The sequence below is a fragment of the Macrobrachium nipponense genome, chromosome 38, assembly GCF_015104395.2.
Source record: "Macrobrachium nipponense isolate FS-2020 chromosome 38, ASM1510439v2, whole genome shotgun sequence".
Classification (NCBI taxonomy): Eukaryota; Metazoa; Arthropoda; class Malacostraca; order Decapoda; family Palaemonidae; genus Macrobrachium; species Macrobrachium nipponense.
The window spans coordinates 22,487,118-22,499,336 of NC_061098.1; the positions used below are offsets into that span (position 1 = coordinate 22,487,118).

Here is a 12,219-nt window from a genome sequence, read left to right on the forward strand (position 1 = left end):
CAAACCAATTAAGACATAAAATTACATAAAAAAAATATGCACAGATAAATCCCATATTTTTTAAAGAAAAAGGAAAAATAGTATCGGCACAGACATTCCAGTGAAAATAACTATGTATTTCATTTCATACGGAGAATTTCCTACAAGTAAATACAACAACAAAAACACTAACAAAGGCAACAAAATATAGCATAATTAGTTTCTCTTGACTTACACCACAGTTACTTTAATCACAAAATACTGCAGTACTTGTTACTTCATGTAATTACATCTGATATTCCATGGTTACAAAACTTATACCTTTCTCAAATATTACATACTATTACATGAGGATTTACTCATATTTTTATACACATTAGTGATGACCATCATTGTAAATATGCCCACACAACAACAAATAAACTGGAACCTGTAACCGCAATTTCTATGAAGAACATATTTTTTCGCTGTTCAAATTTGAGAAAATTATTCAAATTACAATATTTGTTAAGTCATGTTCCACCTCCCTATGGGAATCATTTTTCTTCATAACGGTACCTTATCTACATTGTGACTGAAAAGGTCAAAATCCAATGAAAAATCAAAAAAGAAAACCTGATGACCAAGCACCCTATATTTAACAGCAGTTCCAAATAAAGTAATAATCTAAATCTAAATCTCAACTAGAAACATTTTCAGTATGTGTATACATAGAAGGAATTTCATATATCAGTATGTGTACTATCTGCATGCCACTGGGCTGGTCTTATATTGTGCTCTAAAGCAATTCTATTATTGACAACTTCTCATCTTCCATGAGAGGAAAAATTGCAAATATATATATATATAATAATCATCACTCCACATTTGAAAGGTATCAAGATCAAGACACCTCTCAAGTTCAGAAGAGTCAAATAATCACAAAGGACAGAGATTTTTGCTCCATGATAAGTCTTACATTAAACAAATCTTTGATAAAATAACTACACTAAAACTTATTAAAATATTCTGTTACTACAATAACAACTACAGCTGCACCTGAGTGATTTACATTTTAGAAATCAATTAGAATTATTGTCTGCACAGTCAACTGCACACCCAGTTCAGCTACAATAAATCTTTGGTTGATAACTGCAATAATCACATTTGAAGAAAACAGAAAATCATAAAAACCACAATCTATGAAGGCAAGGGTTCAAGAAAATCCCTTTCAATAACTGCCTCTATGTGAGAAAGACTAGAGGATAGACCAGATCCTGAAGTTGATACAGTTGATGAAGTAGTTGAATGACCAACAGTCGCTGCTACTGGAGTAAATGATGGGGATACTAAGGTATTAAAGAATGGCTGAAGATCTACCAAAGTAGATATGTTAGGTGCAGTAAGTAGCAAATGACCTGGGCAATGGTCGAGAAGTTTGTTGTTGTTCTTATTATTTGCAGGCTGTAACAAAGAAAAAAAAATGAGAAATTTCAAGGAAAAATATTTCCTGACTGATGTATAGATACATTCTGTAATGTAATGAGCATTTTGCCAATAAAAGTATCTGTTTAAATAAGTAGACTCTCTCTCTCTCTCCACACACAATTGCGTTTATCTTTTAGTTTGAAAGATTAAAAAAAATTAAAGAATACAGTAACAAATCTAAATGAGAATACTGTACCATGAAAAATATATAAAAAGTGAAGGTGTGCATGTAACTGCTCTCTCTCTCTCTAATATAAATGAGAATACTTTACCATGGAAATATAAATGAAAAAAGTTAAGAAAATGTGAATTAACTAGTACTATTCATATTTCTATTTTGAAAATGCTTTATAATCTTTGAGCTTGTTAGACCAACTGTTACATATATGTACATGCTGCAGAGGTAATTTCAATTGGCAATTTGAGTAGCTTTGAGCTTACCATGCTGAAAAAAAAAATAATTTCCCACAGACTACGAATAACACCTATGCATAACGGTGATCATTTATATAGCCAAGTGGAAAAAGTCAGTTTATTGAATTTACAAACTTATCAACATATATGATGGAGTAAAACATAAAAAAAATAAAAGTTGAATGACATTTTACGTTGCGTCAGTGTTACAGGGTGATAAAATTAATCATATGGCATCACTTTTGAGCATGGATCACTGTAGCAGACCTTAATAGCAGTTAAAGGAGAAGTGGTACATAGAGATAGGAATGAAATCTCAACTTACTAAAATTTCTGATGACAAGAACAAAAAAGGAGGCTAATGCAATTGCAATTCTGCCACTTGATACTGAAATATATAACCATGACTAAAAATATTTTATATCAAAATAAAAATCAATAAAAAAAAGAAATTTGGATTTTAGCACTCAAATACCTTGTCAGCCATCAGTTTAGCTATGCGGGCAATGTGAGGCACAAAATCACAGCTTTTAAGAAGAATGTTGCCAGCTCCTTCATTCTTTTCTTCATTCTTTACATTAGGAATTGGACCAACAAATGCCCAACGATACCTGCAAAAACGTAACAAATTTCAGAAAAATCTATTTTGCATATCAAATGGATAACCGTAATACTTGTCCTCACCAGATTTTTACAATTTTTAATTTTTTTTTTCAAACAGATTCATGACTCATTTAATGTTCCCTTTTGTGGTTTTTTAATGTTCAAGCACTGCAACATGGAAATTATCAATACTTCCCTCATTTTTCACCCACTTTCCCTCTCTCTTCTCTCCTTCCTATTCACACTTGCTTGTCCAATGTACATGCATATTCATTTGTGGTTTAAAAATGTTCCTGACTGTATTAGTAGAGAGAAATTATCAATGTTTTTATCTGTTTTTTCAGTTCTTTCTCTCCTCTCCTTCCCCTTCACAAATTAGTTTTGTATTCCAGATGAACCATGTTATCAACGCTCTCCCAACCAAGTGACCTCTTCTTTCATTGATGGTTGCCTACTTGGCTGCACCTACATCCAGCATGTTTGTTTGAATATTTATGGGTGACACAGTAGTATGGCTAGGTTCCTTGGATAGTCATCACAGTATCATGTTCTAGTCATTCTTAAGCATTTTTAGAAATCCAGATGCTGTTCATGGGAAGTGTGGGTAATCCTAATACCAGACTACGTATGATCCTTTCCAAAAAGAATGGTAAAGGAATGACCAACCTTCCTTCACCCTTCTACAGATAATACGTGGACTCACAGGATTTGTGCGGGATGCATACCACAACCCTCCCGCAAATAGCTCAAATACACGAATACTTGACACCCCTTTGAAAATGCTTATAACTGCCTATTTTGATAGTTCAAACACCAAAAAGCCCTCTTAAAACACTTACACTATAAACTGCATTTTTTAATAGTTTCATCATGAAAAATACATTTAGTAGTCATGAAAATTAAATTACAGTAATTACTAAATATATTTCTCTATACAAAATTCAGCTAATAAGCAAATTTTCAGCGAATAATGTGGATAGACATTCTATAGAAAAATTTGCGAATAGGTGAAGCCACAAAACCCAGAACCGTGAATAGGTGGGCGTCCACTGTATAGCCATTATGGGGATTCCCATTTACATCATACTTGCTTGGTGATATAACTGGAGAGTGGGAGTGCATCATCCTTTTAGTTAAACCCATTTAAATATCGTCACCTTATTAAAATAATTGCCTAAGTCATTTTTTGGGTGATTTTTGGATTTTTTGCCTAAGTCAGTTCTCCCGGTTGAGGCGCACCTTTTGATATACTTACCTAACTTATTGGTTGAGTATGAGTGGGCGAGAATTCACAGTAAACATTTTGCCTAAATCACAAGGTGACTTAGGCACTAGTCTCTGCACTGCCTAAGTCAGTCTTGTGACCACAAGACTGACTTAGGCAAATAGACCTTTACTGCCTAAGTCAAACGATGCAATTTAGGTGGAGCAAGAGCTGTGGAATTTCTTACTTCACAAATAAATTCAATGAGGGAACTTATCTCAGAGAGACTATATTTCAGAGAGCCCTAATTTACAAGAGCTTGTGATCTGGAGTGATGGATTTAGCTACCAGAACAGAAACGTGAAAGTTGCCAATGCCTATTCTGCTTGCCAGAAAACATGGCATCAGCATCGTGCAGAAGCACCTAGTTGTAGGCCATACGCAAATGGAGTGCGACTCCATGCATAGCACTATTTGAAGAAAACTAGTGAACGTTGTCTTCACAGAACAAGATTATGCAGTACTTATTCAGTGTGGCGAGGATCAAAAACTATCCCACTACATAGTCAAACAGATGAAGCACCAAGACTTCATGAAGATGGAGAATTTATTCTTCACCAGCATCAGACCTGTAAAAAAGTCAGGAGATCCCCAGTGGTCCCCCACGATCTGTGAGGTTTAAATGTACCAAGTGATGGAACAGTGAAGTTCAGGGTGTCATTTAACATCCACTCAACGTGAGAGAGACTGCCCACAACGGATTCAAAATGTAGAAGTTAAATGGATTCCATTGTTTTCATCAAGACAGCCCTATAACTAAGCGTAAATTCAACGACCTACAGTCCATGAAGACGGTTTATGCCAGCTGACTGCTATAATTATTTTGATACCTTGCCTCACGAGTAATGAATAGTGACAAGATTTAGGTACTGTAATTCATAATTATGAACAAAGACAAGGAAACAAGGTTTTGAGAATTATTTGATTAATTTCCCCCTTTCATGTTTAAGTTTATTTTCAAAAATTAAGTTACTATTGCTACGTCTATAGAACGCCTCGCCTTCCCAGCAGAGTTTTAGTTATATTTAATTATAAAAGTAGCAGCCATGCCGTCTCCTGAAGCTACTGTTGTTGGGAGAGTGGGTATGTCGTAGGAATGATATTTCCGGTCCTGACGGAAGCTTAGGGTAAGAGAGGCAAGTCACAAGAGTAGCTAGGCTTCGAGATGGATTTTGTTTTTAGGGACTTCTACAATAAGACCTATTTTTCCTTCCCAATTTGCTGGCGTTGTGTTTACCACCTTTCAGGCAAAATGCTCGAGGCGGTTTTTGGAAGCCCCGTGATTCGAAACCACCCAGTATCGCTCTCAGTCGGCTGCAAGACGTGATCTCAGACAGAGGTCAAATTGCCAGCCTCCCAAAATTAGGCCTACCCACGACGTACTGGTGGACACGAACCCCAGACCTGAACAGAGGTCAGGCCGCATTCTTCTACAAGGATACACAGAATATTGCATAAAGGTACGTCTGAAAGTGTAAACTTCAACCCAGCACCTTTTACTACCATACGACTCTTGCTAAATTCATTTTCAATTCTCATTTTTACCCCTTCTACATCAGAAGCCCTTTGTCCTCATCGGGCCACGTGCTCCCCTTTGTGACTTGTTAAAGACCAAGTTTTCGTGCATACCTCAGTGAACCATTCGAGTTTACCTTCCCCAATGTTAGAGAATTAATCAGCCTTAATCAAAGCAAGAAGTCATTTTTCCTTTTATCTCGTTTAATCTGGGATTCTTTTCCAGATTCCATGAGTCACGTGCCGTCTCTCTGCCGCAAGTGTGCATTAACCCAAGTGAATGAAAATCAGCTTGAATTGGATGAGTAAGCCCCAACGTGGGGGCCAATATCATTTAACTTTTCTCCAGGCCAGCACGGGCCTTTTTGTAAATAAATAGTTTTAAAGTAACGAGCTGAGTTTTCTGGCGACCTTCCCTCTAAAGAAAGAAATTAATAACTATCAGTTTACGGTAAGTTCAAGCAATTCCCTCTTGAAATCCCTCAATTATTTCCGTTTACGTATCCAGCTTCTCTCAAGGCCCTATATACGTAACATTGCGACCTCGCCGAGGATCAAATCCGGGCTTGCTTAAAAAAGCTTGTAAATCGCGTTATCCGTTGTAAAACGTAAACTGTAAATTATTTTACAAAAAGTAAATCAAGCACACTTGCAGGGAAAGAAGACACACTGACTCACGGTAAGGTATTCCATTCATTAATATGATTATTCTATAACCAATGTTAGCTTAAGGTACGTTTAAGTATTTTTATTGTAGAAGTGTGTTAAACAAATGCGTAGGTAGAAATCTTATTATTGTAACGGCCAGAGCGCCGAGCGAATTCTGTTATTTTATAAATCGCATTGTGCTCGTCGGACGAGACAGAGCACGTGTGTAGAATAGATGCCAGAAAGAACCAGATCAAAACTAGGAAGTGCTTTGCCAGGGTTTATTGCTGTGTTTGAAAGCCTAGCTAGTTAGGAGTGTTTTTACTAATAGTTACGGCAAAGAAGTGTACAATTCTTTTGTCTGTGATATGTTAGGGTATCCATTTTTAACTTAGTTTTATTCATTCCAAGTGTTGGTTAACGAACGCTACCTCTCAGCTTAATTCAGCTTAGAGCATTCTCGCGCCTGCGCGGTCTCAACCAACCTTCGTCTCATTCACAGCGGCAGCCATGTTTGTTTCCTCTTTCAACATTATCTAAACAATTTAAGCAAAGTAACGTAAGTCTCGAAGTTTTAACGTAAATAATATCGATCTCGGTACTAGTATCTATCGTCCTGCCAGAGAAATTAACGTAATTCGCCTTGAATAAGAAAGTAGAATTTTGTGTTGTAAATTGCCTTCGCATTTACAGAGAATCAGCTGATTCGCCATCAATGCTAGCACACCGTGGTGCTAACACGCTCTTTCTCGCCTCACGTGTTTCACCTCGCATCGCTCACGTCGCGCGCTGACGCGAAAATTTCATTTCACTTAACGTAACCTCATTTACAATTGTTTGCTAACATCGTTTTCAAATCCTTACCGTAATTTTTCACTTGTCCTTACGTTAAAGTTAAACGTAAATCTTAAAAGTAGAGTCACTTGCAAGAATTGTTAACGTAAAACGCGTCTTTGTTAAATTCATATCGAAACGCAAATCATTTCATAAGCGCAAGCCGCTAACATTAACGTAAACATCGTTCACCGCGCGCGTTATCATTTTTCATAAAACGTTATCAAAAGCAATTCTTTCACAAAAAACGTTAACGTAAGTAGATAATTTAACGCAAGTTGCGTCATATTAAACGAAAACATTAGTTCAATTCAAATATAAGGGAGTTCATTCATATATCATTTTTTCACCCTCTCCGAGAGAGAGAGAGAGAGAGAAAACCAGAACACAGTATTCACGAAGCCAAGAGTACTACATCTTACCATTAATTATAGCATGCAGAATTAACATTATTTTAGTCTCTTGTGTCTTTCATTTACACAGCGTGATACGTACGCGCCTGTGTCCATTGCAGTTTGCAAGCATTTATTTATTTTATTTACCGAGTACTTCAGCGAGGGACTGAGCATTCCTAAAATTTCCATTACCTGTCGTTGCCCGAGTGGTCTTTTCATTTTCTTTTATCACAAAAGACTTGCGTATACCGCAAGCACAATTCGCACAGCGTGCCACGCCAATTCATTACTTCCAGACAGGGAAGTCGTTACCAGTTTAGGACTGGCCACCACCAGTGCACGTCAGGTCTTACCATTTCACAGTGCCACTAATTCTTGACACTGTCCATCGACTGGCTGCTGAAGTACTCCCACCTTTTACTTTCTCTCCCCCACTATTACCCTCTGCCATGAGCAGTGCCATTTCACTTCAGTATATTAGTCCTACTTGCGTGTAGTGTCCGGGACACACCAGCACGATTACCAGTGCTCAAAGGAACGCCTCCTCATAAGTGCCATTGCACCTGTACAGGCCGTATAGGTAGCCATTCTACCTGCGTGTCCGTCCTGCGGAACGCCCCTTAGTGTGACGTGCGCCGCACACTCCATTTGATTTGTCCGCCTCATCAGAAAGTGCCACAGAGCACCCAGTCCTTTAAGATTTTTTTCATCCAAGCCTCCACTGCAGCCTAAGGAAATGGCTTCTGCTGCCCAACCACATATATCCATGGAGCTGGAAAGGCTCCAGACCCTCATGGCTCTGGGCACGAACGCCGGTTACACTGGGCAGGAACTCACCCAGTGGGTGAAGGGGCAGGTGGATGATCTGCGCCTGCAAGAGAGAGCCGCCAGAGAAGAAGAGAGGAAGGCAAGGGAAGAAGAGAGGAAGCATGAGCTAGCTCTCAAGGAGAAGGAGCTCGAGGTGGAGAAGGCACGACAGGTGAACGCCGAAGCCCTAGCCATGCAGCCAGCTCCCAGCCCCACGCCTACAGTGTCCGTCCAACCCTAATTGCCAGCATTAACGCTCTCATCCCCGAAGTGGACTGAGGATGAGCCCGAGGCAATGGCTGGAAGAAGTGGAAGCCTTATTCGAAAACTACCCTACCACTGAGATAGAGAGGGCCGCCCTGCTTGCCAAGCACCTGGACGGCAAGGCTAAGACAGCCCTCCGCTCACTGGATCAGGGTCAGCGAGGGGACCTGGTGGAAGTTCGCCGGGTCATTACAAAGGCCTATGAAATCACCCCGGAGAGGTGGAGGCAGCGTTTCAGAGGTCAGGCAAAGGAAGTTGGTTGGGCCTGGGGAGATTACTCCTACCACAAATCCAAGCCGGAAAGCGCTGGCTCGAGGCCATGTCGTGCACAGAGTTTCCAGGACCTGTTTAACAGGATCATGCTGGAAGACCTCTACCAGTGTGTACCTGGGCCACTCGCAGTGCACCTTAAACGACAAGCAACCCAAGACACTTGCGGAAGCTTGTCGCCTGGCTGACGACCGCTGGGCGACCTTCAAACCCCTCCCTCAACAGCCAACCACCCACCGATGCCATAAGTGGCCACCCCCGGTCCATCTTCTCTTGGATCCAACTCGGGCCAAAGGACGGACCACCAAGGGACACCCACGGAACCTTGCAAACGTTTGCAAGAAAAGTGGGTCACCCTCGCAAGCAGAGTGCCGCCTCAAGAGCGCTGAGACCACAAACCCCAAAACCCCCTCAGAACCCTCCATGCCACCAGAACGGTGCCTCAGCCTCCTCTCAAGACCAATCAGATGCCTTCCGGAGGACCAGCCAGGCCCAGCAGAGGGACTCCTGCAGAGCCTGTGGGGCTACAGGGCACTACTCCCCTGGATATCCCGGGTGCCCCAAGCACGTGCCTTCGACCCCGGCACGTCCACCTGATCAGTGCCACAACCCTCGGCCGTTATGCCCGAGTCCAGGTCTCACCCCTGAGCGGGTGTGGACCTCTTCAGTCACAGTGGCACCCCTGGATGGCTCTACCCTACCTGTGACGCTGCCAGTTACGGTAGATACCAGCTCCGATCTGTGTCTTATAGACCGGGACCAAGTGCCAGCCAGTGCCACAGTTGACGAGCACATCAGGTGGGCCATGACTTGGGTCGAAGGGCAGTCCAAGACCGTTCCCACAGTCGTCCTGCAGGTCACCACTCCTTGTGCACCAAACCTCACCGCCTAGGTGTGGTACGTACGATTCGGCATGGAGTAGTTTCCTATTGGGACGGGACCTCCCTCTGGGGATGTCCCTCCCCCACACCACTCCAGGGCCAAGCTACCTCACCACCTCAAATCACGGCCAGAGAGGACTCTTCACCTGTGCCAGAGCACACTGCCAGCCTTGGTGACTCCACAGATTCGCAACCTGTGGGGCCATCTCGGCCTTACCGTCCAATGCCACAGAAGAAGTTCTCGAACCAGTTCTGCCGAGACTGTGGCCGCAAGGGTCACTGTCTGCCAACTACGTAGGGTGCGCGAATTACAATATTCCTGCCATCGCTATGGCAGTTACCAATCCTTCGTTACTAGGACCCCCAGCTCAGGGCCCTATAACCGTCGCACCCATCCAAGGTCATTATCCACCAAGCCATGTTCCAGAGCCTTTGATGACGTCCGGCGCTCAAATCTCCCCTGATACGGGAAGATCAAATCCCCCGAGTGGGGCACCATTGATAGACGGCAACTGATCACGATTGAAGGCATCAATCATAGTAAGATGATCCTTCGGCACCGTCCAATTGAGAGTCGTACGACCTCACCTTGCCAAGGTATGTACACTTGCAGTTGCAAGCTACCTTCCAGGAGGTTACGACCTTATCCTAGGGCATGACCTGAGGTCTCCCATTTCCAAGGGCACGCTGAGAGGTATTGCACCTCCAGTACCCGCCACAGGTCCAGTCGACCTCAACTCTCTGCCAGTGCCACTTGGCAGCACTGGGCAGTGCCAAGCTCCGTCCAGCCTGGACGTAGAGCCACCACCGAACTTGACCTCTGCGCCTGGCCCTGAGCTAGCGCCGGCGCCTAACCTAACCAAGGATCCTCCTAACAGGAGATCCTCCAACGGGCATGGAGCTTACCGCAGCCCATGGCCAACCAAAGTCCATGAGTCTTCTTCACCCTCACCTCTGTCGCCCGAGGATGAACCTCCGGCAGACCTTACCTTTGTACCTCCTCTGGAAAACCAGGAACTGCCCGACCAGGAGTCAGCCTGGAGTTTTCCCCTCACGACGGTTGTCGCAGCAGCCGGAGTGAGGGCCTCCCCTGCAGTAGGTTCCACCTCTACGACGGTTTGCTACAGAGACCGAACGTAAGTAGTTGTTCTCCTGAAATCCTTCAGGCTACCACTGCCTCTGCTCCTGCCGGCGTTTTCTGGCCTTTCCCCCTTTCCCCAGAGTCTGTGCTCCGTCTACTCCTAGGACTAGTATAGCCAGGTCCTGGAGGAATAAGAAGAAGAAGAAGAAGAAGGGACCTAACCAATCATTAACACACTAACCAAAGAGCCACATGCTCTCTTTGACACCTGTGCCCGAGGTACAGGGTCGCATTCAATTGCAGAGTGATCCTGGCACCTACCCAGAGAAGGTAGCCAGCCTGATCTCTGCCAGTAGAACTAACCCTCTAACCCCTAGAAATTGGTTGATACTAACACTCATGTAAATGTCATAACTACCTCATTGCATTTTCCCTCCTGGTAAATTAACCACTCATCATCCCCAACGCATCTTACCTCTCATTATGTATTTTAACAATTCCGTCGCTGAACTGCTGCTGTGCGTACCACACTCTGGAATGATTGCGTCTTCATTTAACTGTATTGAGTAGGTTAGGCTAATGATTTAGTACCAGGGCATTAGGTTAGTAGCAAGTAGAATTTTCAAGTAACCTTATCTAGGGGTAGAGTAGACTGTCGTCACAGACAACCCGTAGTTATTACTTAGGCTAGATTACATCCCTACATTAAGTTAGTACACTTAGCATCTTTGCCTATAAGTTAGGTAGGCCATTGTAGTCAGCCGTATCGCTGCTCAAAAAACTTCAAGTTAGAGTAGGAGAACTGGGTTGTCGAGGCGATCACTTATTTAAGCCAAGACCTTCACGCCCGAAAGGGAGTGAATGCCTTCTTAACAGGGGGAGCTGCTACGTCTATAGAACGCCTCGCCTTCCCAGCAGAGTTTTAGTATATTTATTATAAAAGTAGCAGCCATGCCGTCTCCTGAAGCTACTGTTGTTGGGAGAGTGGGTATGTCGTAGGAATGATATTTCCGGTCTGACGGAAGCTTAGGGTAAGAGAGGCAAGTCACAAGAGTAGCTAGGCTTCGAGCTGGATTTTAGGGACTTCTACAATAAGACCTATTTTCCTTCCCAATTTGCTGGCGTTGTGTTTACCACCTTTCAGGCCAAATGCCTCCGTGGGCGGTTTTTGGAAGCCCCGTGATTCCGAACCACCCAGTATCGCTCTCAGTCGGCTGCGAGACGTGATCTCGGACAGAGGTCAAATTGCCAGCCTCCCAAAATTAGGGTAGGCCTACCCACGACGTATCTGGTGGACACGAACCCCAGACCTGAACAGAGGTCAGGCCGCATTCTTCTACAAGGATACACAGAATATTGCATAAAGGTACGTCTGAAAGTGTAAACTTCAACCCAGCACCTTTCTTTTTACTACCATAACGACTCTTGCTAAATTCATTTTCAATTCTCATTTTTACCCCTTCTACATCAGAAGCCCTTTGTCCTCATCGGGCCACGTGCTCCCCTTTGTGACTTGTTAAAGACCAAGTTTTCGTGCATACCTCAGTGAACCATTCGAGTTTACCTTCCCCAATGTTAGAGAATTAATCAGCCTTAATCAAAGCAAGAAGTCATTTTTCCTTTTATCTCGTTTTAATCTGGGATTCTTTTCCAGATTCCATGAGTCACGTGCCGTCTCTCTGCCGCAAGTGTGCATTAACCCAAGTGATGAAAATCAGCTTGAATTGGATGAGTAAGCCCCAACGTGGGGGCCAATATCATTTAACTTTCTCCAGGCCAGCACGGGCCTTTTTGTAA

At 43.0% G+C, this 12,219-nt stretch overlaps 1 protein-coding gene across 2 annotated transcripts in view; it reads right to left on the reverse strand.

The window, feature by feature from the left end:
* Positions 1–208: 208 nt before the first annotated feature.
* Positions 209–12,219, reverse strand: part of LOC135209424 (protein dopey-1-like) — a 50,208-nt gene continuing 38,197 nt past the window's right edge. For both annotated transcript variants that reach the window (XM_064242106.1, XM_064242105.1), the window contains 2 exons: positions 2,336–2,471; positions 209–1,422 (listed from right to left, as the gene is read on the reverse strand). In XM_064242106.1, the coding sequence (XP_064098176.1) occupies positions 1,159–1,422; positions 2,336–2,471 (400 nt within the window). In that variant the 3' untranslated portion in view covers positions 209–1,158. The remainder of the gene's footprint in view (positions 1,423–2,335; positions 2,472–12,219) is intronic.